Below are 27,632 nucleotides of genomic sequence, written 5' to 3' on the forward strand. Positions count from 1 at the left end.
TGTAGATCATAAAGACTTAAGTAGATAACAGACCTGCACATTGAATCACATTCTTCCCCTGTCCGTTTCCCCCTCTCTGCACTCGCCCCTTCCACCATTATTTATGCCTTTTCTACTGTATGTGGGCCATTTCTGTCTCTCTCTCCCTTTCTGTCGGTCCTCTTTCTCAATGTGCAGACAAAGTCGGCGTTGTCTGCTGAAATGCTGTGTTGTGGGGACAAGCTTTGGGTCAGCGTTTATTGGAATGCCTTGAAAACATCTAGGGAGTGTGTTAATGTGCATGGTCTGTGCCCAGTAGTCTCTGGGTGCTTCTGGCTCTGTGACTTATCCAATGAGTCAGTCCAGGAGACACATGCTCGGTGGTGATGGTAACAATCTGAGTGAGAACGCAGAAAGGATTGTAACTCTAACTTCTGACTACTTTGCTCGCTCTGGATTTCTGGGCCGCGGTTTGGAGAAGCCATCAGCTACTGTATTGCAAACACACTGTTCCATGTCTCTATTTCTTCTGTTCCTTTGGTCAAAGTGTTTGTCTTTATCTCAGTCTCTATTTTTCACACATTGATATTATCGTCTGTTGTCCAAGGTCAAAAATAAATATTGGTATTTTTGTCAAAATGACTATATTGACTAATTGCTGAGCTAAATGTTCCCTGTCCCAGCCTGTTGTCTCAGCTCAGTTGTTACCAGAAAGGATGTCAGTCAACATAATTCACTGTGAGAACGTGAAGCATTGCACAAGCTTTGATTAACCCTAGTGTTGCCTTCGGGTCAATTTGACCCGATTCAATGTTTCACCCTCCTGTCGCCTTCGGGTCAATATGACCCGATTCAATGTTTAACCCTCCTGTTACCTTTATATTTACTAACATATTTTACCCTTGAGGTCAATATGACCCCAGCTATTAAAATCTCCAGAAAATTATTAGATTTAATATTGTTTTCCAAGTTTAAGTGTGAGGTACTTCATGTTTGTTTGTTGACTCCCGAAAGAACACCGACATTAAACATTGAATCGGGTCAAATTGACCCGAAGGCGACAGGAGGGTTAAATATTGAATCGGGTCAAAATGACCCGAAGGCAACACAAGGGTTAATGCCCGTTTCCAAGTGTAACGTTATTATCGTGTTATACTGAGAGCTCTACCCTCAGAAGCTCAACCTTATTGCTGCAAATGTGTTTCAACAAAGCCTTTAGGTCTCATTGACCCCTGGTCAGTAGGCTACTGATCTGTTGCACACAAAAAACAGACAAACAATTCGGTATTAATCTTTTCCAACGACAAAGAAACTTGACAATAGATATCCAAGTATTCCAACAGAAATATACTTTAACGATATACATCAGATTACAAAGCAATTTCCCGTGAGGTACAGTGGGGTAGTGTATGTGTGTGCGTGCGTGTGTGTGTCTGTGTGTGTCTGTGTGTGTGCTTGTCCAGAGGGAGGGGCAGCTGGAAGTAAAGTGCACAACATTCATCCCCTCCAGCAGCCAGTTTCACTCTGCACCTCCTCCAGTGAGGACCACCTCTTCCCCGGCCCAGTGGACTTGTTTGTGCTGCAGTGCATCTCATGGAGGGCAGGACCACCTGTGGACTGTGGACGGTCGTCTTCCTCCTGGGATGTGGACGACTGTCGGCGTTCAACCTGGACACCGACAACGTCCTGCAGAAGACCGGAGACAAAGGCAGTTTGTTCGGCTTCTCTCTCGCCATGCACCATCAGGTCGCTCCGGAGGATAAGAGAATGTGAGTGGGCTTGTAAAGCGGCAACGTGTCGGGTTCGCACTTGCATCGGAACTACGCTTTTATTGGTCACACGTTCTTGAAATAACTCATGTAGTAACCATGCAATTACAATGTCACCGCTATGTTGACGACTGTGCGTTTATTTTACGCGTGAGAGCCGCTTACGGCAGATGAAGAAGCCACGCGAAATACATTTAAATAAATCACTGTAGAAATGTCACGAGCGCCCAAATGCGACGCAGCGAGCTCAGGTGCGTCGCAGGTAGTTTCAAAGGATTAAGCAAACTGTTTCAGAAAAGCTCAGGACTTATTTACATATATGTTGTAAGTTTAACGATAGCCCTGCCCCGTGTTAATATTTCCTCCAGGTTACCTATTTGTGAGGTTTTATTGGACCTCCACAGCAGATTTCTGCCCACGAGCACGTGACTGCGCGCGCACACTCACAACTCTCTCTCGGGTCTTTGTTTTCAGACTTTTTCCCAGAGTGTTTTTTTAGGGGACAACGAGCTCTGGCTCGTAGTGGCAAAACATGTCATTGAATCATTTGTGGCATTTTTATGGGCGTTGATTCGGAGAGATGTGTCTATGTGCATAAAGGCGAGCTGCCATCGAGTGGCCACTGGTTTTAATGGTGTGCACATTAACTCCCAGAGGAATCCTGTAGTCTGTGAGTCTGTTGGACTATAATGGACCTGCTAGAAATACATCAACAAGTTAGTCTGTGTTTGGGATTCAAGGACTTTTTCTGGTCCATAATTAGTGGAGGAAGTATTCAGATTAAAAGTAGTAACGTCACACTCTAAAATACTCAAGTCAAAGTTAGTAACTATGAAAAGTATGTACTTAAACTATCAAAAGAAAATGATTTTTTTTTAATTGATGCATGAATGTTTAAGTATTTTATTTATTTATTTGCAAAACAAATGCCTAAAGGTCACCACAGTGTGTACACATGGAAGATACTGTGACCTATAATGACCCCGAGTTGTTAAGCACACTCAACTCTGTAACCTTCCCCACAGAGGTTACATGTGGTGTTTAGACATATTTACACACTATTACAAGTGCTGCACTTGCACCCCCCCCCCCCCCCCCACACACACACACACACGTACACACACGCACACGTTTGGACTGTTAGTCAAACAAAATGAGCTATTAATAAAAAATGGTGTCTTTGGGAAAAGTAATGGTATTATGTTTTTAAAAATACAGCTATATTCCACATAGTCGTATAGTTTGTGAAACAAGTCTCACTTCAGTATGTTGCTGTCCGATCCATCAGCCGCATGTCGTGTTAACACAAGTTTGAATGTGTGTGTGCATGTCCAAGCAGTAGGCCATGTTTCTTTTTGCGCGTGACGCTGCTCATACCGCTGTTATAGAGGCGGAATGTGCTCTCTCTGTCGACTGTGTATTTGTGTGTATGCACATGCATTGATGTGCTGCCTGTGGATGCGTGCATGTGTGTTTGTGCACGTATGTGAGTGTGTTGAACTGTAATGGTGCTGATGCATGTTGTGGCTGAGCACTGAGGCGTTGCCTACTTGTTATTCACTTAGAAGAGTGTTAGAGAGCTCAGTGTGTTGGCTGAAACATTCCTAACAAGAGAATAGAAAAGAGAGATATATAGATAGATAGATAGATAGATAGATGGATGGATGGATAGATAGATAGATAGATAGGTAAATAACTTAGATTTCAACATCTGCTGGGTGTTTTCAATGCTTAACAATACTTTGCCAGCCATGCGTGCCAACGTTCCATCGGTTTTATATACTCCAGTGTCTTTCATGCCCAACAGGGATGAGTCGTACATGTGCCTGCAGGAGGACAGAAGCCAATGGGATTGTGTACATGCATGTGTACATGTGTCAGTTTGTGCGTTGCATTCCGTGGTTTGTCATAATTGCCAGATGGAGCTGTCTGTATCATAAAATCAAGACTGGAGAGAGGAGGGAGACAGAGTGAGAGGTTAGGGAAGTTTAAGAGTTTGGATCGAGACTTCGAAATGTGTGTTTCTGAGAAATATAACTTGCTCCGGAGAAAGGAAGATGTAGCAAAAAGACTAAAGGATATAGGGACACACTGTGGGAAAGACATGCAGGCACGTTAAATAGTAATGTCAATGTCATGTTGAGTCTAGATTGTCGAAATGGAAGATGAGGAGATGGGAAGACTGGAGAGTTTCGTATTTCAGTCAACTCTGTGTGTGAGAGTACGGTCTGTATGAGAGTCAGATTTAGCACTCTCCCCCCGCCCTTCCCTTCAGGTTAGTTGAGGATATCCAACATCAAAGAGAGAAGGCAAATAACTGAGGGAAAGAGAGAGTTGATGGCTGAAGGAAGAACACTGAGAGAAACATAAATCAGGATTACAGCTGCACTGAATATCAGCTGGTATTCAGACTCAGCAGGTCGATGCTGGCAGACGGGTGGAGAGAGAAGGTGGAGAACATATGACATGGACCTCTGGATATACAACACATTTGGAGGTCAAGATGTTGACTTCTGTGTCAAGTGTCTTTCCCCCCCTAGTAGTTTACAACAAAAGCAGCATTGGACATTTACTGGGTGTGATAACCACTCCAGTGGTTCACATTGGATCAATAGTGTGTGAGTTTGTTTCCTTTGGGATGACTTGTTGGAATGCATTTAAACAAATATCCTAATACTTCATACCTCTAAAACCCATTTCAATCCACCTCATCACTGCAGCTTTATAAGACTGGAGACAACACTGGAAACAGTTTTACACAGCCATATTTTTGAATGTCATATAAATTGATGTATTAGTTGTTTGCTAATCCCCATCATGCCTGCTGATGTTTTCACGATCATTCACGCCGTTACGCTTCATATTTTCACATGTTTTCTCTCTTCACAGTGAGTGTTTAGGCCTACGCTGCAAACATGCCTGTCACTCCAGACTTCAGCTCTTCACTCTGACTACATCTCTGCAGATTCCTTCCCAGACGGGTGCACATCTGAGAATGCTTTATGGTCCAGCTAAAAAATGGCGTTGCTTTATGTCATCTGGTGAAAACAATGTGCTGAGAGAGAGAGAGAGAGAGAGAGAGAGAGAGATGGGCGTATTGACAGTGTAAACTTCCCCATTGCTTCAGTTCAAAGGATGACATCCTTGCCTGTTTGATTTACTCTGTAGGAAACCCGGGGAACTGGATGACCATCGTCAAGACATTTGCTCTTGTCCTTGGTTCACAATAGCAGCCTCTGTCTCTGTGTGTGTGTGTGTGTGTGTGTGTGCATGTGTGTGCGTGGACAGAGATAGAAAGCCTGGTCCACAGTCAACCACAGCTGGCATTTGAAAGGGGTCTTTGACTCAGCTGGACCGTGAGGACATGGAACATCATGATGGTGGCGGATGTTTGTGTGTGTGTTTGTGTGTGTGTTTGTGTGTGTGTATGGCTGCTGCTGCGGGACACAGGAGACTGGTATGTGTGAATGTGTGATCACACAATGTGCAAGTGGAATAAATGCCAGGATGATTCTCATTCTCAGTGCTTGACCAAAACGAGTGTCCCAGCTTGAGCCTCTTTCACAATGTGCATTTGATGGAGCTGCATGCGCTCCAACGGACTCGTGTGTGTGTGTGTGTGTCTGTTGCAGGCTGCTGGTTGGTGCCCCGAGAGCAAAGAAATTGTGGAATCAAAATTCTGAAGTGACGGGAGGACTTTACAAGTGTACCATAACCTCCGACTCACTGAAATGTGACAGAGTTATCTTTGATAACGACGGTGAGACATCTGCTGACACCTGTGTATTTCTCGAATAATATTTAAGGTATTTTACACCTCCCCCCCCTCTCCAATATTTTGAGGTACAATATCCAATGCATGTTTTTTTCTGTATATCTCTGCAGAGGATATAAATACAGAAAGCAAAGAGAACCAGTGGATGGGAGTGACAGTCAACAGTCAGGGCCCAGGAGGCAAGATTGTGGTGAGACTGTCCGTCTTTGTATCTGACGACAACATTGACATCGAATAATTTGATATTACAAACTCAGATTTAGAACTGAAACGATTAGTTTACAAAGTTGATTTGTCAATCAACAGAAAAGAAATCAGCAACTATTTGGATAATCGATTAATCGTTTGGGTAATTTGTTCGGCAAAATTGGCAAAACGTCTCTGGGTTCAGCTTCTCCATTATCAGGATTCTTTAGTTTTTCTCAGTTTTATATTGTTAAACATCTTCGGGTTTTGGACTGTTGATTGGATACAAATAAGACTTTTGAAGGTGGCATTAGACTGGGAAAATGTAACAGGCATTTTATAGACTTCACAGTCTTATACATGTATTGATAATGAAAATGATCATCAGCTTCAGCCCTTCAGAAAAATATGATGATTTTCTTATCTGGCTTTAAAAATACTAAAGATGAAATTGATGTGAATTGGAGTTCAAATGGATAATCACTCTCACATCCCAACTGTAATTGGTCATATTAACATAATCCTTTTCTCTTTAAACAACATCACCTCATCTTGACTGTGTTTTTGGCTTCCCTGGTAGACATGTGCCCATCGCTACAAGCGGCGTGCTCGGGTAAACACAGCCCTCGAGTCCCGCGACATTATCGGCCGCTGCTACGTGCTGAGTCAGTCGTTGACTATTGATCCCGCGTCGGGTGAAGAGGGAGGGAGTTGGCATTTCTGTGAGAGCCGGCCCAGAGGCCACGAGATGTTTGGCTCCTGCCAGCAGGGACTCTCTGCCACATTCGACAAGGACTACCACTACCTCATCTTCGGGGCTCCTGGAGCGTACAACTGGAAAGGTAGTCTAATGTGTGTGTGTGTGTAGTAAGTAAGTTCTGAAAGATTGTCTGTGAGAAAGCATAACTGCACATGTCCTTTATTATCAATCTGTTTCATATGATTTATGATTTTTTTTACATGACAAAGGAATTTGTCAGTGCTGATTTTTTTCCGTTATGTGTTCAACATGTCTGCAAATTAGGATTATTGTGTAATGGGTTTGGCATCCCTCGTTTTACAAGCAAGATATCTCTCGTCTTAACCCGCTCTCATTTCCTCCAGGTATGGTACGCTTGGAACAAAAGAACGAATCATTCATAGAAATGGATATCTTTGACGACGGTCCTTTTGAGGTTGGAGATGAGGACGAAAAGAACCCTGAGCTGGTTCCCGCCCCACCCAACAGCTACCTTGGTACAATGCAGCTCGCTCTCTTCATCCATTCACTGCCAATCTAACACCATTGCTTCATTTGCTCTCTCGTCACAAAGAAGCATATCCAGGTACCCGACTACCTCTGACCATGTCGCCACGTATTCCTTCGTCTCTGTCCCAGGCTTCTCTCTGGACTCTGGAAGCGGTCTGACCAAGAAGGGCCAACTCACCGTGGTGGCAGGAGCTCCCAGAGCCAATCACAGTGGGAGTGTGGTGCTGCTGAAGAAAGGCGATGATACAACCAAAATCTTGCTGGAAGAGTTCACCCTGGAAGGAGAAGGGCTAGCCTCGTCTTTCGGCTACGACGTGGCCGTGCTGGATCTCAATGCGGACGGGTGAGTGGCGCGCGGCGATGCACACAACCGGTAACTTCTGTTCTGAAAGGCGCGCGCTGTATTTCTACATACTCACTAACATACAATGCGCTTGATTGTTAGTTGGCTGGACATAGTGGTGGGAGCACCCCAGTACTTTGAGAAGGATGGGATAATAGGAGGAGCCGTCTATGTCTATGTCAACAAAGCCGGAAAGTGGAACACAGTGACCCCCACCAGAATAAACGGACCTCAGGACTCCATGTTTGGCCTGGCGGTGGAGAACCTGGGGGACATCAATCAGGATGGTTACGATGGTAAGGCTGCAATGTGTGTGTGTGTGTGTGTGTGTGCTTATGTATAACACTGTCAGCTGGTCGTTCTTTAAACCCTCTATGAATGAAATATATTTTCCTGTATAACCACACTGTAAGTCACTGGTGTCGTTCTTACTCTCAGATTTTGCAGTGGGAGCTCCATATGACAATCATGGTGCAGGGAATGTTTACATCTACCAGGGAGCAGCCAAAGGTCTCAGGTCTGAAAAAGCCTCACAGGTATGAAATAAACTGGTAGAATAGCTCATCTTGACTCTTTCTTTTAGTTTTTTCGACAATATGCATTTGGGGAAAATCGATACACATTTAGTCCAAAAATGTAATATTTTTTCAAAAAAAAAAAAAAAAAACGCCACGAGTTCTAAAGAAAAAGAGCTAAAAAATGAATGATTGATGTGGAATGATACCAGCAGCATAATGCTACTTTTGCTAGGTTGTCGCTCACACTAAAGTTATGACAGTTGGTTTTATTCTGATGCTCGGCACACATTTTGATGAATACATACTCAACAGTAAGTGACTGTACTAAAAATGTGTGTTTCTTTTGCTTCAGGTTTTGTCCGGCCAGGCTTTTGGAGTGACTCTGTTTGGCTACTCTTTGTCCGGAAACTTGGACATGGATAAGAACGCCTACCCTGACTTGGCGGTCGGATCGCTCTCTGACTCCGTCTTTCTCTTCAGGTGAATGAACAGCACGTTGTACACTGTCCATCTCTCATCGTGGTTATAGTCAGCGTTTGCTCACTGGAGTTTCTCTCTCCCCAGAACTCGCCCAGTTATTAGCATCAAGAAGGAAATCAAGTTCTCGCCGAATGAAATCGACTTCACCAAAAAGAAATGTGGCAACAAGTTCTGGTTTGTGTCTCTTTTTTCAGTTTTTACTTTGATTAACTTATGAGGAGGAACAACTACTAAACCCTATGCCAGTTCTGTGTCTGAATAAACTGCATTGTGTTCCCAGCTTGGATGTTGATGCGTGCTTCACCTTCACTGCCAAGAACTACGCTCAAAGTCTGAGTAAGCGGAGCCGTCTATTTTTAAATAAAGCAACATGTCGTCTTTACAGTGTTTTTTTGCTTCTCATCAACAGGAAGAAGCCATACGCAGTCCTTTTAAAGATTTATCTGTCTTTCTTTACTCGTCCCCTCTAGCCTTGGTGTTCTCCCTCGAGGCAGATGCTGAGCACAGGAAGAAGAATCTTCCGTCCAGAGCGACCTTCTCTGACTCCTCTGAAAATCCCTACCAGTCCAAAGGGACCATCACCATGGACATGTCAGGAAAGGAAAAGTGCATTAAGCGTAAGCTTTTCATACAGGTAGTTGCTCTCTCTGGACATTTCCTTTCTCCTCTCTTCTTTAAAGTGTATGTTTGGGTGGTAAGTAATGTGTCCTTTTACAGAGTGATATTCAAGACAAGCTGCACGGGATCCCCATCGACGTGTCCGTGGAAATCCAGGACGGCAGCCGTAAACGGAGACAGAGCTCAACTGCTGAAGTACCACCTATCCTCGACGCCAATGAGCCAATGAAAACTCGGTCGCAGGTGCTTGTGCATGGAAGATAGACTATATAAACGAATAGTAGATTTGATGTTCCTGCATGTATCTACGTAATCTTTTTGTGTATGTGTGTGAATGTGATTGTAGGTGAATTTCCTGATGGAAGGGTGTGGCGGCGACAATGTTTGCCAGAGCAACTTGCAGGTGAATTATCGCTACGGCCACAGGACGACTGATGGCGGCATATTCACCCCATTCGAAATGTAAGAGAATACACACACCTGTCAGCTGGGGCGACTGTGGCTTAGTGGTGAGCAGGGTCGTCCTTCAGTCAGAGGATGGGCGGTACGATCCCGGCTCCGCTAGCCCATGTCGATGTGTCTTTGAGCAAGACACTAACCCCCAAAATTGCTCCTGTTGCTGTGCCTATGGTGTGTGAATGTATTAGTTACTGCTGATGTGCATGTGTAGTGGAACCTTAGCTGTTGTGGAGCTCATCAGTGTATGAATGGGTGTGACTGGGTTTATGATGTCATGTAGTGTAAAAGCGCTTTGAGTGGTCAGAAGACTGGACAAACGCTACTTCTCCTCAAGAGCATCATGTTAATATTACATGTTATTATGTCATATTACACGTTCTTGTCATCAAGGCTGTCCCGTTAGCCCCTTTTTATTTGCTCTGTCACTTGAACCACTTGCTCAAACTATGAGAGAACATCCATCTATCTATCCAATAACTTTCAATAACACCAGTCATAAACTTTCTTTATATGCTGATGACATTTTATTATATATTGACAAAGCCCCTACATTCATTCCTCATATTCTGAATACCTTTGCAGATTATAGTACCTTGTCAGGTTATAACATTAATTGGATCAAATCAGCTCTTTTACCATTAAATCAATATATAATACTACATTCCCTACCTTCTAATATTCCCATAGTTAAACATTTCAAATATCTCGGAATTAAAATATCCAAATCCCTAAATACAATCATCTCAAAAAATGACATGGACATTTATAAATGTATTGAACAGACCTTAACAGATGGACTCAGAGTTCAAAATCGCTACAAACTCGGATTTCAATTGTGAAGATGGATATATTACATTTGCATCTATGTTACCCTTATCTCCACCACCTAATTACTGGAATAAACTTCATTCCTTAATCTCCAAATTCATATGGGGAGAAAAACAACCGCGTGTTAAGATGTCCACACTACAAAGGCATAACAATAAAGGTGGCCTCTCAGTACCGAACTTTAAATATTATTTTTGGTCTTTTGTTTTGAGACCAATCTCAATTTGGTTGAACCCAGAGGCATCGGTCTCTTGGAAACCAATTGAGGAAAATCTTGCCTCACCACGTAGGTTAGAGGACTTGGTTTATTCTAATATGCCGCCAAACCAATGAAACTCTCACTTGGCCCAATTATATCTTTCGCACTATTAATGGCGTATGGCGGAAAAAGAGACCAAAACAAATCTTAACCCTTGTGTTGCCTTTGGGTCATTTTGACCGTTACCTTTATATTTATTTTACCCTTTGGGTTCAATTTGACGCCAGCAATTAAAACCTCCAGAAAATTATTAGAATTAATATTGTTTTCCAAGTTTAAGTGTGAGGCAAAAGAACACCGACATTAAACATTGAATGGGTATTGATTCGGATCAAAATGACCCTAAGGCAACACAAGGGTTAAATGGCACCTCGCGCTCCAATTTTTAATAACTGTCTATTACTGACTGGTGGGGGTCCCATTCTCTTCATCAACATAGACGAGCAAAAAGATACACAAACTCGCAGATATTTTTAATGAGAATGGTTTGAAGGCTTTTGATGATATACGTACTCCATATGACATACCTGGTTCATCCTTTTTCCTTTACTTACAACTAAGAGCATCAATGAAAACATATGGGGTACCATGGAATGATCCTCTGGGATCACATCACCTGCATCCCATTATGAATTCAAAAGGCCAAACCAGGGGATTAGTATCCAAACTATACTCATTTTTCTGTGTATCATTCTACAGACCTCTTCCTATTGAACAGGTTTGGGTCAAAGACCTTGAACACATGACAGAAATACCCCACTGGACTGGGATTATATCTGGAAAGGGATAACAGAGACTTCTAAATACCCCAACCATCAACAGATTCACCTAAACTTTTCACATCGAACCTATTATACACCTAGGAAAAGTTTCTTAATGAAAACAGTCCCATCACCAATATGTACCCTTTGTACAGGAGGACATGTGGGCTCTTTCATGCACATGTTTTGGTTGTGTAAAAAAGTAACCCTGATTTGGAAAATGGTTTCTCTCTTTTTGACAAAGATCCTGGAGTATGTAATTCCAGGTTTTTGCATGTATACCCGTATTTATATATATATATATTCATTTTTATTCATTTTTTATTTTTACTTGTTATTTTTATGTTTTTGTCTGAGTACCATTGTGTACGTACAATGTGTACATATTTTCCTTTGCATGTGCATATCTCGAAAACCAATAAAAGATTTGATCACAAAAAAAAAAGAGCATCATGTTAATTTCTCCCGTGGCCTCTGGGCTCATACCTTGTGTGTCTGAAGGAAGGGCGGCGTGCCGGTGATCACGCTCAGTGACCAGAAGAACATCACCTTGGAGGTCAAAGTGTCCAATCTGGAGGGAGACGATGCACACGAAGCCTCTTTGATCGCCACCTTCCCTCGCTCCCTAACCTACTCTGCTTCCCGCGTTGCACCTACTGTGAGTTTCTCTTTCTCAAACACTCTCTCTCTCCTTCGCACATGAACACACGTTCTAATGTGGTTCTGATTGAACCGTGTTATTGGTTTCAGGAGCTGGAGGTAATCTGTAAAGCCAATAAAAATGGTTCGAATGCTGACTGTGAGCTTGGAAACCCCTTCAGACGTAACTCAGCGGTGAGAGGAACTCACCTTTTGGACCATGTCTACTTCCTCTGCACAAGGTGCCCTGTGAAACCTTGATGTCTATTTGTTTGTGCATGTAGACGACCTTCTACATTATTCTGAGCACATCAGGCATCTCTCTCAACACTACTGAACTGGAGATTACTCTTCAGCTCGTAACGTAAGTACATTAAGCTTGCAATAGTCTCAATGAATAAATAAGACTATATATACTTTATTGCATTCATCTTAATTATTCATTAACATTTGTAGTAGGCCTACATTAGGAGTTTCTGACTTGGCCTGTGTGTGATTTCTGATCCGACAGGACAAGTGTCCAGGTGAAAATAGCCCCAATCAAAGCAAAGTTGAAGGTGGTCATCATGTTGCAGCTGTCCTTATCAGGGTAAGAAGCACACACATGCATCTCATATGCAAATATACACGAGTATGATGCACATATTACGGCTACTAACTACAGTTGACTGTCTCCCCAGACAAGCCCAGCCGTCTCAGGTCTACTTTACAGGGAAGGTCAAAAGTGAGTCGGACATGAAGGTTGAAAGTGACATTGGCAGTGCCATCACACACCAGTTCAGAGTGAGTACAGGACGGCTGCTAGATCAGAAGTGGCTCTATCTCAATGTTTATTACTCCAGCATTCAGCGTCAACATGTTCTCTAGGATTTAATAATACTATATCATCCGGGGTGGGACACTGATCCTGTCTTGATTTGCAGATAATCAATCTCGGGAAGCACTTGGAAGACTTTGGCACCGCCACCCTCGACATCCACTGGCCAAAAAAGACAGTGAAGGGGAAGTGGCTGCTCTACCTGATGGATATCAGCTCCACTGGAGTAGACAAGCTAGAGTGCTCCCCTAAAGCGGAGGTCAACCCTCTGAAAATGGTCAGTGAAAACATCACAATAAGATGTGTTGGTCGCTCAGCTTTGCGTGTATACTTTTTCACTTGGTGTCTTTTAAATAGCAGTAGAGATATGTGGTTATAGATATATAGATATATTTGATCAAATAAAGACGCTTTCATTTAATTACATATTTGCATATTCTCTCTGCTTGAAGGAACCAAAAAGCAGGATGAGAAGAGCAGCAGCAAACACCCGGGGAAGTGACGAGGGCTCGATTTCACATTTAATTGACAAGAAAAAATCAAAAACTCTGGTAACACCACACCACCACGTTCTATTACCAGACATGATGTACAACCGGTAGCAGAGGAAACAAGTGGTCACTCTGTGCTCCTTCTCTTTGTTGACAGTCCTGTGACGATGGGGCAGACTGTGTGACGATCAAGTGCCCCCTACGGGGCCTGGACAGCAGTGCAGTCATCACTCTCAAATCTCGCCTCTGGAACAGCACCTTTATAGAGGTAAAAACAGACTCCAGGAAAATTATGTCTTTTTTTCTAATTTTTTATGTCGGCAACTTTAAGGTATTTAGAATTAGCCTCACGGTCCCGACTGGCTGAGATTCTTAATTTTCTTGATTCTTTTGTCGTCTCGGGTCTTTGCAGCGTTAAAAGGAAACACAAATTGGTTGTGAGACTTACTAAACTAATAACACATACATTAAGCTTTTAGTAGTGCTGTGAAAAATAACGCGTTAACTCAGTTAATTCAATTACAGGTTTAACTAGTTTTTTTTTTTTTACGCATTTAACGCATGCGCAGAATGAGCTTCCAATCCATCTGTTGTTGGTCGTCGGGACGAAAAAAAAGTCACTTGCAAAATGAGCTTCCAATACACCACTTCAATCTGAACTCTGTCCGCTCTCATGCAGACGGTCTGTTCATCGGTAATGATCCTTCCGCAGGTTCACCTCCGGAAACCTTGTTACGACTTTTACTTCCTGTAGATCAGGGTCTCAACACGTCGATCGCGACCTGCCAGTCGATCGCGGCGTAGTGTCGGTAGATCGCATGACATTAAAAAGATTGGCCCGCCCCCTGACATGTTCTCTAAAGCACGTCTTTGTTCTTTTATTAAACTAGACGTCTGTTGTTGATCGTATCTCCACAGCAGCATGTCATTTCTGTCTCTTCGCGTTGCGTTAACACTTATCGATCTCCGTCTCGCGCACCACAGAGCTCCGTGCGCGCGCATCGCGACTGAGCAAAACAAAAGTCACTTGTCAATCTGTCCACCTGTCCGAGCCGGTGAGGTTTCAGCTTTGCAGCGGTGTCCCCGCCGTCCCTTTCATCACGGCCCAGTTCATGAAGAAAACCCACACAGTCAGTTTGCCTCAGCAGCTGCTAGAGGAAGACTAGAGGCCTTTAGATTGTGTCATGGTGGAGTTAATGGTTGACAAACAAGAGAAAAATGCTCTGTTTAACCCTCCTGTTACCTTTACATTTACTAACATATTTTACCCTCGGGTCAATTTGACCCCAAGCAATTAAAACCTCCAGAAAATTATTAGAATTAATATTGCTTCCCAAGTTTAAGTGTGAGGTACTTTATGTTTGTTTGTTGACTACCTAAATAGCCCTTTAAATAAATAAAAAGTTGATATTTCTTATATGTTTGACAGTGAACAGCCTGGGGTCAAATTGACCCCAAAGAACACCGACATTAAACATTGAATGGGGTCAAATTGACCCGAAAGGTAACAGGAGGGTTAAACATTCTGTTTAGGATGAAGATGTATTAATGTTCCATATGGAAGAAAACTGCTAAATAACTGCTGAGTTGCAGCACCATTGTATAGAAGAATGTATAAATGTATATATCCGTCTTTTGTCATAAATCTCTATGTTCTCACAAAATATACCGAGAATATCGGTAATATGTGATTAATCATGATTAATCCACAAAAACCTGTGATTAACCCGATTAAAAATTTTAATCGTTTCACAGCCCTAGTTTTTAGTCATATTAATTGCATTATTAACTTATAATTACTTAACTGTTTTTATTTAAAGGGAAACAGGTTTTCACAGCAAGGTAGTAATGCGTATTTGACTTAATCTTCTTTTTCTCTTCAGAGTTTTTCCAAGCTCCATCATGCCGAGGTGATAGTGAAGGCCTCTCTGCATGTCGATGGCGCTAGGAACGCAGCGCTAGAAAATTCTGAGACACAGGTAAACAAACACTAATAGAAAAAAGTATTTGCAATATGTGACAGCTTGTGGTGCAAGAAAGGGACGCGTATTTATTGCATGACATATTGCTGATGTCAGTGTAGTGCATGAACATTATAAACCCGAGCTAGTGTACTAGTGTATAGATCACAAGCTATATAGTGAGAATAAAACGAGATTTGAATCAGACATGTTAATACAGATGTTCGGCCACTGTATCTCTTTCCCCAGGTGAGGCTGACGGTGTTCCCAAAGAGGGTTGAAGCTCACTCCGGGGGAATGCCATGGTGGATCATCGTGCTGTCCATCTTATTCGGGCTGCTGCTGTTGGCCCTGTTGGCTTTCCTTCTGTGGAAGGTAGGACTGAAGGACAAGGGGCTGGCCCAGCTGACCCACTAATAAAAACACATACATATTCATGACTTATGAAGACCTAGCTGTCTATAAAGTATCACCTACGGAGCAACTGTAGGTCTCCATAACAGCAAATACACACAATTTCTAACACTGTTCCTCTCCTCAGTGTGGAGTCTTTGAGAAAAAGAATAAAGAGGACCCGTCAGAAAAAGAGGGACTGACATCAAATGCATAAAAAAGAGAGGGTAAAATGACCCGGCTTGCCATGAATGAGTGAAACCTTCTCTCTCTATGAAATCGTTGCTTCCTGGTTTGAGGCGGGCAGTGGGCAATTCTCACACTGACATGGATGCTGTTATAAAAGCTGAATGATTTCTGCAAGATTTTCACACGTGATTATGTGCGAAACCTTACGGTTTACTTGCATGGCCAGGGGAGGTGGTGAGGACTACACCATGGGGGCTGATCTGCATCTCTTTGATTTCCTCACTTCCTCTATCTCTCGTTGCTATCACACATGCAGTTACTTGATGTCACGGTTTCCTTCTCCAACTTTAAGAAATGTTTTCCTTTCTTTAAGAGTGCAGATGGCTCGCCTACACCCCTCAGTGGATTCACTGCATCTTGGCTCTCGCCTGTCAAACAGACCGATGATGTTAAATGTCTCAACATCTTTTGCTTTCTCTAAATTCCTTTAAATAGCATTTCCCCCAAACTAAATATTGATTTTATTTCCATTTTGTCTGCTCCACAGTGTGGCTTTTTTAGGCGTGCCAAATATGAAGACAGAGTTCCCAGTTACCATGCTGTTTGCATCAAACGGGAGGAGAGGGCAAGAAACGCAAGGAATGGGAACTGGGAAAACTTGGAAAAGCAGCCCTGGATCACAACAAGGAACATTGTTCCTAACAGCCAATGAGAATGGGACTTTGCTGTCGCTTCCTGATGAACTCCCAGTTTCACAGATTTTGTATCCTGCCTAGTCTTTGCAATGTGGTCTGTTAATATCATAAAAATGTAAAAAAAGTTGTAGGACTAAATTCTTGATGAAGCAGTCGACACTGAGGGCTGAATTGATCTTGGCTGAAGTCTTTATGAATCACTAGAAGGAGTGTTGCAGTGTGGAGATGGTACTGCAGTCTGTCAGGGCTTTGGAGCTTGTGTTGTACATTTATTACATTCAGTGTTGACTGGGGAGGAGAAGTGGGATTATAGAGAGTTTTTGTTAAAAAAAAAAAAATTACGTTTGCAGGATTGTTTTGTATTTATTCTTCATGAGGAGAACTTCATGTTCTGTGACCTACAAACCAAAGAGTGATCAATGCATACGGAGCCACTGCTCCTGGAACTGTGGATCGATCAGTTGCACTATGTGGATTAACTGCAATTTATCACAGTTGTTGAGCACTCGGGTTTCAAGTATACTACCAAGCCTCTGCAGAATTCACAGTCTGTAAACAAAATAAAAATAAATTCTAAACATTGTCCCGTCCATGTCGTGTGTGTGATTATTGGAGGTCAAGTGAAATGCAAATAGAGCTTTAAAGTTATTTATTAAGACAGTAAAAAAACATTTAGAGCCAATACCTGAGTGCTTAAAGCAGCACGTCGTTAAATATTAAAATCATTCTTGGGATACATTTAGGTTCATGATGAAATCCCTGTAGTTTGGCAAACTTTACAGACACATATTTGCTGCGACTGAACTTTGGCGGTAGAGTCAACCTGCTCTGGTCCAATGATCCATTGATTACAATCAACCAGTGTGAATACTAAAGATAGTCATTAGGATGTGTGCAGTACATATCGTGGTTTCTATCGACTAAATAGAAATAGGTTCAAGTGCATTTTTGTGCGAGTTAGGCTGCAAACACGCCCCCTTGCTGCTGGTAAAGCTCCAACATCACCCCTCCCCTTTCACAAGAGGGACTCGGTTCTTAGGGTGCTTCTGCTGCCTCTGGCAACGTGGATAGACTTCATCATCATCACCCTGGCTCTCTCTTTGTCTTCACCCTTCTTATTCAAAACAGTGTTCTTCTTTTCCAGCCTCTTCTCTTCTTTTCCCTCCCTTTTCTTTATCTCCTTCAGCTTCCTCTTGAGGGCAGACCGGTCGCTTTGACTGCACACCCCCAGAGCCTGACCGCAGACACCAGAAGAAGAAACAGCATTTATGTCAGCAGAAGACTCTACAGGTTAAGGACACAACTAAATCAGAGTTTAATGTTATAAACTAAAATAAATACAGAATGGGGACAGAGGCAGTTCCACTAGGATGTAATTATAACCAGAAGAGCCTTGTTAATACATAAATACATCAGAATGGTGATGGTATATCACAGAAAAGTATCACCATCTACTATTTGTCAGATAAAGACAATGCAGCACAGATATATCAAAGACATGTGAGGTTATTGAGGAACACCAACAAGAATATCATCAACAGAAGCGTCCCACTCAATATGCATTGTTGCAACACTTCTTTAAATAAACAGTTTCCAGGTTATGTTATACTTCAAATAAATATACTTCTGCCAATAGCCACAGATTTGTTTAACCTCTAAATATTTATACTAGCCGGTATTTAACAGAAATTAGATCAATAGCATTCAGATGTTACAGTTAGTTTGTACATATTTAACAAATAGAAAGAGAAAAAAACACAAAAACTAAATGTCCATGGTACAAACACAACAAAGCCCAAAACGTTCCGGCTATAGACTTAAACAGCCGATAAGTTAAGGCCGTTATGAATATGTGAACTAGAAAAACAAAACATGCATCACAATACAATTTTTCTAGAATGGGTTATTTAATGGTGAACCTGTGCCTCCCACTCCATCTTCACGGCTCACCTTGAGTTTCTCACTGTCCATGTTGAGCAGCTGTGTCCCGTCCACACCTCTGGCTGCAAACTCAGACGTGTACTCGTCCATGTTCATGGCAATCAGCCACAGACACACCTGCTGCCTGTCCCACTGCAACACAGGCCGGCTCTGCCACTGGTTGTTGTTATTGGTGGGAACGGTGTCGTCATCCAATGTCTGACAGGACCCCAGAGACAACACGGAAAGGAAAGAAATGAGGAAACTAAGACAAATAAAACTTTTCAAAAGTAGGCTTGGGGGAGAGAACATTTGGCAGAGTGCTCCATGGAAAAGTAGAAGGGAAGGAGACTCACCTCGGTGGAGGAAACGGTGAAAGCATGAGTGCGTCCAGAAAGAGAGAGATCAGAGACATGACCCACCATGCCGGAGCACTCCACTGGACAGTCAATACTCTGGGAAAGAAAAGGAAGAAAAGAAAGAAACCTCTGCTGCCTGCACACTCCTCACAGATGTGGCATGCTTACACGCACACGAGCGTGTTTATCTGAAAGATATCTCGAGCCGTATCTCCATCAGACAGCAGGAGGACGGCCTGCAGGGAAAGCGGTCCACCTGGTCTCACCTGGTCTCTTCTCCCTGTGGTGGTCAGGTACGGTAAGCTGCTGCTGGACACAGAGCGAAGTCTCTTCCTGCCTCTCTCAACATCCACTTCTTTTTCTCTCCCTCGCTCTCCAAACCAGGGAAAGGGCAGGCAGGAAGGCATGGAGGTCAACGAACCCGACGGAGAAACGACAGCAGGCTTGTCCCCCAGTTCACCGCACGAAGCCCTGGGAGAGAACAATGGTTACAATCGGCAATTATTAAAAAGTGACGATTAAGCACATTTTTTATTTCAGGAATAAAAGAAAGTTATATTCAGTGCCAGACAGAAACCCATTTTGTGGTCTTGTTTATTAGCCGACCTGTTCATGGTCCTTTGGCTGAGTTTGTCACTTCTCCTTTTGCTCAGAGACTTGCGAAGGCCACTGAGAGAAGAAACGGACTATAGTTATTTAAAAGCATCAGGAACAAGTAAACCACCAGCAGACCGCTCTGTGTCCCTTCTCCTCCAGCTACTGTGGCAAGACACCAAACATGTAGGACAGCCGACAGGGAGACTATTAAACAAGGGAATGTGTGTGACCCCAAAACTAAGACAGAAGAAGACGACAGAGACTGTGCACCTGAGGTCGGGAAATTTCCTTTTGGACTTCCTGGATGCGGAAGATTTGCATGGTGAGGGAGTGACATCGTCCGTGATGTAGATGGGAGGAGTGAAGACAAAGCTGTTGGGAGGCCGAGGGCTGAGGGCCGGGAAAGACGAGGAGCTGGACAGGTCACTTCTATCGTTCCTTTGCGTCGCTGTCGGAGCAGACGGGGAGTCGCTCTCCTGGGGCTTCTGAACTTCTCGTTCCTAAAAGCAACAGAAGGGTGCGGTCAGAAACATCTAATCAGGTGCTGCTCCGTCACAGTTCACAGCACCGTCTACCTGTTTTTTAAAGCTCTCTCGGAGTTTGTCTCGAGAGGGCGGCTGGCGCTTGGATTTCTGGGCCAGCTGAGCTCTGGCTTTGTGAGCGCTCGAGTCGAGCAGTCGCGTATCAGGAAGTGGCATATACCAGTCTGGAGCCAAGACAAAACACATTGTATTTCCTCACTTTACAATTGCATTGTTTGAAAAGACACAAAACACTTTGCATTTTCCCTGCTCTGAATCCATACACAGAATTAGGAGGTGAACACTTTAAAATAGTGGTTGTACTTGCCAGTAGCAACACAAAGTCAAAGAGACACATGAGCAGTCCACTTCACGGTGACGGTCATCCTGCTGCTTACCTGTGACTGAAGTGTCCACAGAGTGGTTCTTTCTTTCAGGAGCAGCCTCTTTTCTCTCCAGCTGAGCTATCTGTGATGAGCAGTGTGAAACAATGACTACAGAGACAGTAAAGTAAATCCATATAGGACTGATCTCCCCTCACCTGGATTTGTAGTCTTTCAACCGTTTCTCTGTGCAGCTTCTCTCTCTCCACCATTTCTCCTCTTAAGTCTGTTTCTCTTTGCTCCCTTTCCTCATCTCTTTGGGGAAAAACAATAAGCGCAATTTAACTAGCACACAAAAAACATCCCAGTCATTTAACAATATTATTCCATATCGTCAAGATAAATTAACTGAGTGGGTTAGATAGATACCTGCTCTGGTATTCTCTGACCAGTCTCTTGGCTTTGTTATATTTTATCTCCAAGCTGTCTGATTGGCTCTGGGCATCAGCCAGTCGCTGGCTCACAACTCTGCATAGTGTCTGGGCCTCCTGCCAATACCTGATAAATAAAGTGAGGAGGCTTTGACATCGTCATAATGCTTCTTAACATGATTTTTTTTTAGCAGGCTTAAGGCTCCCATAAAGTCTTCAACCTGGATCAGTATATCATTTACAAATGATCCATCATCCGGTCTACCATGGCCAACGCAGCTATAATACCATGTGCTCTCGTAAAAGGGTCACAAATCAAAGAGTCATAACATCGTACTTCTCTAGTTTCTCAGCCTTGTCCTCTCCATCCTCCACCTTCTGCTCCAGCTCAATCTTTTGGCTCTCCCAATCAACTTGCTGCTGCTCCGCCAACACGTTTAACTTGGTAGACAGAGTACAAATAATATATTATGCATATTTTGATGAATGCCTGTAATATGTCATATGCACAAGGGGAAGGAAAGTGCTTCCAAAAAGAAAAGAAAAAGCTTGTTTATCATTATGTCACACTTACCAAATACTATTCTTATACACTTATTAAATCCTCTTACTTTAAAGAAGTTTTGATATAACAATCAAAATAACTCACTGATCTACCACAGTTGGGTAGAAGACAGATTTTCTACTGAACAGCTTTTGCCAACCCAATTATGTCACAGCGGTGATTACTTCAAGGCAAAGGCAGAAAAAGCAGGGCTGACGTGGAGAAGTGTTGGAACACGGCCCACGTCCCAGTAACTCCACACCGAGCCATCTCACACACTTAAATGGGTCAGACTGTTCCAAATGTGGATGCAAAAGTAGTAAAGAGAGTGCAGTAATTGGTGTGTGTGAGAGAGAGAGAGAGAGAGAGAGAGAGAGAGAGACAGACAGCTCTCAATCTCAGATGAGTGACCTACCTTTTCTCTAGTACGTTGAAGTCGGGCTGCTTTGCGTCGTAATTTGGACTGAATCTATAAAGAAGAAGTGTGAACATTTGATTATACTACAATGTATACGAGTAGAGGTACACCTTTACTAGTTTTAAAACTTCTCGTGGGTCGGTATTTGTTTTCAGAGGATTTTCTTTCCCCATTTAAAATTAAGTATTGACCGAATATCATACAGAAGGTTGGTGTAAACATCTGGTTTATGGGTATTAATGAATGAATTGATGTTACATACCTGCTGGTATTTGAGGTAGACTTGTTCATTGTCCAGACTGGAAATAAAAGACGCGTCTTCCTCTTCGTCTTCGTCTTCCTCCTCTTCCAACGACTTCTCTGAAAGGCTACTGTCATTATCCTCATCTCCGCTTGCTCTTTCCCTCTTCATATAAAAAAACAAACGCAGAAAACAGTTCAATCAACCCTCATATACCTGTTACACTATAACACGACTGAAGCGCCCCTTCTTTAAGCAAACAGACCTCACTGGGTGTTTTATCCATTTCCAGGCTTTCGTTGATTAGTCGTGCCACCTCGCTCTCCACCCCCTCCTTCTCTCGCCCAATCAGAAACCTGCAGCCACACAGAGAAATCAGTCAAAGCTGTGAGCAATCACCACATCCAGGTAACGCACAGGTGTTGCAAATAACATTAATTAACACTTAGTAAGTTACAGTCCTGAAACTGAAGCAGCTATTCAGATGTCATTTTATCATTTATATCTTTGCTTTGTCCTGCCGTGACATGGCAACATGTCTTTAGTGAAAAGAGGCCGATGTGTTGTTGCTGTATGTTGTTGTCATCGTTTGCATAAACTGCAGTTAATGTGGATTTAAAGAGGAAACATTTAACGTGGTACACAGTGATATGCTTAAGAATGGTTGGAATGACATGTCTATATCATGTGTAGTTGATAAGCTTAAAAAAAAAAACAAGTGTGGTCCTTTTAAAACCATCCAGGTGGATCAAATGTAAATTAATCTTTCTTTTCATCTATAAATAATTTAAATTGCGTAAAAAACATTTAAAGTCTGACACAGACTGATTTTTAAAAAAAACCTCACAAATACGATACATAGCCTCCAAATCACTCATGGGAACGACCTCAAGCTCTACCACTCGGCAAGTACACAAATAGAAGGAAAGGTACAGAAACATAATTTACTTGACAAGGCCCGACGTGTTCTTGAGGACTGTGGCTGCAAACAGCTGGGAGACGCCAACCAAACGCACCCCATCCACCTCCACGATCTGGTCGTTCACATGAATCCTAACGCACACAGACACAAAAGAAAAGTCTCTCGTTGTTAGAACTGAACTCAGTTCCCATGAACAGGAGACCGGTGCTGAAATGTACCTTCCATCCTTCTGTGTTGCTCCTCCTTCAGTGACCGTCTTCACAAAGATTCCCAGTTTTTCCAGACCCTGGTCAGCTCCAACACCCATTCCTATGATACTAATGCCCAGACCCTCATCTCCTAGAAAAGGAAGATATAACATAAGCGCGTTATCTTCATAATACCAACATTAGTCAGGGGGAGACTGTTGCACCACCAAAAACAACTCAGGACAAACCTCTTAAAATAAGTTGAGAAAATTGGGATTTTTAAAAATACATTATACGTCAGCCTTGTTCTATATTATTTGTTATATCACTAAATAATAAATTAACCAAACATCCCACCAGATATAACGAGTTGTGTGATTTATTTCTTTCCTTCTTGGGAACTAATGTGGAGACACATATAGACACTAAAAAGACATATAAAAGAAAAGGAAGACAGACTACACACCCTTCTCTATGTCCACTGGAAAGACATCCATCCTGTCCACTCTCTTCTCCAGCTCGAACTCGGCTGAGGCCGACACCGGGTCAATGTCTTCATTGCGTCTGTCGTACTCTGCATTAGAATAAGTTCTGTACACCTAAAAGACAGTGTTCAAAATAGAATTTAATCACTGCGACCGCCTGGGCTTACGTCAACACCTATGTGAAGTCTCGGCCTACGGAAAATGATGTTTAATGCATTAATGGCTTGTTGTACGCGTGTTCACCACTGAGCAGATTGCCAAGAGAGCCATCTGCGTCTATTGAGACCACAAGATACTGTTTATGTTGGAAAATATGCCCGAGTGTGAGAACCAGGAAGTGCAGACAGCAAACTTGTACATCCATGATAAGAATGAAAGGCAAAAAGAAAAGAAAACACACAAATACAACTTCCAGTCACAGACACTGGGAGCTGCTCCAATAGTTTGTGATGAGCTATAAATGCCATACACACCCACAGGAATGTTTTTATATCAAGGCACCTCCGAGTTGAGTGCCGACAGAACGAAGAAGGGGGATGGAGGGGGGTGGGGGGTTCTTGCGATAAAGAACTTGCATAAAAGCATACATTTAGAGACAAGTGACACCCTGCAGCTGTCGAATAGTGAACAATACATTTTAATAATTCGGCTGTTGTATATTTGTTTTTCAAAAAAGTTTCCTTTACCTTGATTGGTGCCGAGGTGAACCTGACCCTTCTCTTCTGCTGCTCTTCTGCTGCATCCTCAACATCCTCCTCTAGTTCAGTCACTCCAGGAATTTCCTCATATTGCAATAAAGGCCGATCATCATGCACAGAGTGTTCCCATTCCCGTCTTAAATGCTCTGGGTGAGAGGGAGATGCCGGCTCATCCACAAACGCCTCGTTCTCAATCCCACCGAGTAACGCAGCTCCGGTCTGGTCCCCTTTGCCTCCTTCTATACCGTCACTACCTTCTCTGCCCTCCTCATGCAGCTCAGATGTTGAACCTTCTTCCTTCTCAGTTATTTTCTTCTCTTCACTGTCTGTCTTAACTTCCTTATCATTGTCCTCCTCTTGCATTATGCCTCTCTCGGCCCTTGCAGAACTTTCTCCCACTTCTCCAACAGTCTTTTTCTCCCCTTTGCTCCTGTTTTCTCTTGACTTCTCAGCCAAGAGCGGTCTGGTCTGCCCCTCCCGTTCACCCTCCCATTCTTCCTTCACCTGCTGATACTTGTCTCTTCCCCCTTCACCGTCATTCTCGGTCTCTCTTTTCCGTGACATGCTGGTTGATAACTCCTTCTGGTGTTCGCCTGAGGGAACAACTGGTCGACCTTCCCTCAGCTCCACTCCGTTTTCCAACACATAGGGTCCTGATGTTTCCAGGCTGGGCTTTTCAGAAAAATCAACTTCCACAGTTTCTGCTGCTACATTATCCATGTACTTTACCCCCTCGTCTTCAAGACAATTGTTGCCCTCCTTCTGCTCCTTTTCTTCTTCATTGTCGTCACTTTCCGATGACCCGTTGTTCACGTCGACGAGTTCTGCCCTCACTGGCTCCTCAGGAGTCAAGAAGAGGTCACGAGGTGCGCTTGCTGTCCTGCTTTCCTTGGATTGTGATCCTGTGGTTCCACCATGTTTGTCAAGATAGGGAGATCTGTTGGATGATTCACTCGGGCCATCCGATACACTAGATTTATCGTGACTTGTCAGTGAGGCCTGTGCAGTAGGCTTTGGGAAGGGAATATTTATGATGGGTAGGTTTATGGATTCGTCTTCATCACAGCCATCCTCTTCTGTGTGATTCCTTTTCCCACTCTCATCTTCCTCTTTTTCAATATCTTCCTCTTCTCCACCTGCAGTCCCCTTGCTTTCCCTGCCAGAAATACTTTTTGAAACCTGCCCTCCACCACCTCCGTCCTCCATCACCTTGGTCTCAAACAACCTCCGTGTTACAGAAAACTTCTGAGCCAGAGCAGCTCTGTCAATATCCTCTATCTCCTCTGATCTGGATGATTTATCTTGCAGGAAAGATTCTGGAGTTGAAATGTTGACCGCAGTGCTCAGAACAGACGAGGGGATAATGACAGAGTGTCTGGATGCACAGAAAGGTGAAGTTTGGAGCTGTAGAGTGGGATTATGGGAAGAAAGGAGGGATGTGGAGCCAAAACTCTGCACTGGACCAACATCTTTTTTCAGCTGCTGGTTGTCCATTTGTAGGAAGATGTTGTTTCTGATCTTGGTCCCCCTGTTGCTGTGAACTCTCCCTCTGCTGCCTGTGCTGGCAATGGTGGTGGTGTGGGACAGGCTGGATGGCAGCGTGTTTGGGTTCACAGCAGAGTGCTGGGCAGAAGCCGTTTTGGTTCCCGTTTGTAGACTGGTCGCAGTGTTAAATGACCATTTGATGGCGTGGAAGCCAGACTTATAGGTTATCCTGTGAGGGGAGGCGCTCCGGCCTTTGCTGTCCGTCCGCATCATCTGGGAATGGAAGTTCTCTGAAGTGAGAAAAAAATATGGAGGAGCCTTTCACAGCTAAAAGCTAAATGCTGAGCAGATGGATAGTGTTTAAGAGTTTGCTGGTAGCTACAGTGGAAGGGTAGCAATAAGGCAAGGACTATGCTGGAATATATGCTTTAAGCGTGTTTAAGAGGTTGTTTGACGACAGAAGGTGACAAAGGCAGGCTCTCGGTATGGAAACTTCATTGTCATCAGGGAATCCTTAGATTCAACATCACCACAGCAAGAGTCTCCTGGAAGAGTGGTTTGAGAAAAGGTAAAGTGCAACATAGTCATTGAGGTGCACTGGGACTAAAAATCATTCATGCAAATCAATGCCTAGACAAACTATCAAGTGACATACTCAAAACTTGCAGCTATCAAAGCGATAATTCAAATCAACATTCACATGTTCCTTCACACTTACGAAATTGGAAGATTAACAATTGTGAGCACCGTCGAAACCCCCAAACGTAGCCATCGAGATTTCTTGTGACACAGCTACTTACAATTAACTTGTTTGGGCAACCGCTGCGTTCACGTGCCGTCGGACAATTGATGGATACAGGAGCTCCACGGGCACGTGTTAAATATCTCCCGTGGAAATCTGCATTTAACAACAGTCGTTTTGTTTGAGATCTTTTTGCTTTTACAGCCTTGACATTATGCGTCAGATAAAGAAACAAAGCTACAATGTGCTCGTTTTAGTTCTGTTTACTCAACTATCTACGTTAATTACCGTTACTCGACCACCATGTGATAGACGGTGTGTTTTGTATTTTCACCTATTACTACTGTAAACCAGGAAACAAATGATATGCCATTAACCTTAATGCTGACTAAAACACGAAATGCAAAATGAGAGCCGCAGAGATGTACGACAGCATTGAAGACAGCAAATCTCGCACCAACCTGGCTGCAGTGCGCGCGCAGTTTAAAGGTCGTGACAGATGCTGAGTGCAAACAAATCGCCAATTGAACTTAATCAATATCCAGTGTTCACGAATAGCTACGTAGCCTTTCCTCTCAGCTTCATCTTTCCGTCACGTGTTTGTTTGAAGTCAGCGGTGCCGACGGCTCCCTCGCTGTGATAAATACAGACAGATGGCGACTCATGTCTCTAAATACTGTCACTGGATTATCCTGTGGTAATCCTGTGTATACTACTCTGGTAACTGCGCGGCGCTGACGGTGAGCAGGTCCCAGCACTGGGGCAAGTCAGCCTGCATCTGCGCGCTGGCATTTATTTACCTTCAGCGGTCTTTACATGTCTCAGCTCGAGCTACTGTGATACATGAGCATATGCAGTCAGCGTGAAGGCGAATATAATGTCAGTGACGCCTTCTGTCATAACACACACACACACACACACGCACACACATGGCTTTATTGTGTGTCTCTCTCCATGATAGCCAGTAATGTATCATCACTGTATAATCAACTATAGTTACACTACTGTACATCATGCAGGTTATTGGTATATGCACTTACCTTTACCTGTCTTTCAGCATCACTGCCAGCGTTGCCGTCTGCTGTGTGAACCAGTATCACTCTGCCAGAGGTTCTGCTGGGCTCAGAGGTAAGCTGTGTGTGGACAGTCACCTGTCTGCAGGATGCAGGATGCAGTCACACACATCTCACACTGTATACCTGTGTGAGGCAAACACGAGCAGTGATGCAGCACCTGCTGATGTCTGTGTGTGTTCCTACCTGTGTACGATGCCGGTGGGGGAGCCGGTGCAGTAACGATGTCTGTCTGTGAAGCTGGCTTTTGTGGCAGATGGACTGGACTGGACTGAA

At 43.4% G+C, this 27,632-nt stretch overlaps 2 protein-coding genes across 8 annotated transcripts; one reads left to right on the forward strand and one right to left on the reverse strand.

Annotated features, from left to right (window-relative positions):
* The first annotated feature begins 1,515 nt into the window (after positions 1–1,515).
* Positions 1,516–16,992, forward strand: itga6b (integrin, alpha 6b). 2 transcript variants are annotated; one of them, XM_056420787.1, is made up of 26 exons: positions 1,518–1,748; positions 5,381–5,508; positions 5,634–5,713; positions 6,290–6,551; positions 6,814–6,945; positions 7,088–7,301; positions 7,404–7,597; positions 7,740–7,837; positions 8,172–8,299; positions 8,384–8,473; positions 8,580–8,635; positions 8,770–8,933; positions 9,017–9,160; positions 9,264–9,379; positions 11,726–11,882; positions 11,975–12,058; positions 12,148–12,227; positions 12,375–12,452; positions 12,544–12,646; positions 12,787–12,957; positions 13,133–13,231; positions 13,329–13,439; positions 15,055–15,150; positions 15,382–15,507; positions 15,674–15,752; positions 16,262–16,350. In XM_056420787.1, the coding sequence occupies exons 1-25, from the start codon at positions 1,573–1,575 to the stop codon at positions 15,740–15,742; spliced, it is 3,156 nt and encodes a 1,051-aa protein (XP_056276762.1). In that variant the 5' UTR covers positions 1,518–1,572; the 3' UTR covers positions 15,743–15,752; positions 16,262–16,350. The 2 variants fall into 2 exon arrangements, with proteins under 2 accessions (XP_056276761.1, XP_056276762.1); XM_056420786.1 differs by lacking the exon at positions 15,674–15,752 and having other exon boundaries at positions 1,516–1,748; positions 16,262–16,992.
* A 51-nt stretch (positions 16,993–17,043) lies between these two features.
* Positions 17,044–27,632, reverse strand: LOC130197847 (neurabin-1-like). Of its 6 annotated transcripts, none has more exons than XM_056420781.1 (20): positions 27,543–27,632; positions 27,324–27,438; positions 24,045–26,086; positions 23,340–23,472; positions 22,904–23,024; positions 22,712–22,816; positions 22,029–22,119; positions 21,785–21,928; positions 21,520–21,573; positions 20,898–21,001; positions 20,559–20,687; positions 20,348–20,444; positions 20,205–20,274; positions 19,861–19,991; positions 19,556–19,785; positions 19,295–19,357; positions 18,955–19,159; positions 18,686–18,784; positions 18,360–18,548; positions 17,044–17,643 (listed from the first exon to the last, which is right to left on the reverse strand). In XM_056420781.1, exons 3-20 carry the CDS (start codon positions 25,812–25,814, stop codon positions 17,425–17,427), a joined length of 3,954 nt encoding a protein of 1,317 aa, XP_056276756.1. In that variant the 5' UTR covers positions 25,815–26,086; positions 27,324–27,438; positions 27,543–27,632; the 3' UTR covers positions 17,044–17,424. The 6 variants fall into 6 exon arrangements, with proteins under 6 accessions (XP_056276756.1, XP_056276757.1, XP_056276754.1 ...); XM_056420782.1 differs by lacking the exons at positions 27,324–27,438; positions 27,543–27,632 and adding exons at positions 26,342–26,439; positions 26,745–26,918; XM_056420779.1 differs by lacking the exons at positions 27,324–27,438; positions 27,543–27,632 and adding an exon at positions 26,745–26,918.

The sequence above is a fragment of the Pseudoliparis swirei genome, chromosome 8, assembly GCF_029220125.1.
Source record: "Pseudoliparis swirei isolate HS2019 ecotype Mariana Trench chromosome 8, NWPU_hadal_v1, whole genome shotgun sequence".
NCBI lineage: Eukaryota > Metazoa > Chordata > Actinopteri > Perciformes > Liparidae > Pseudoliparis > Pseudoliparis swirei.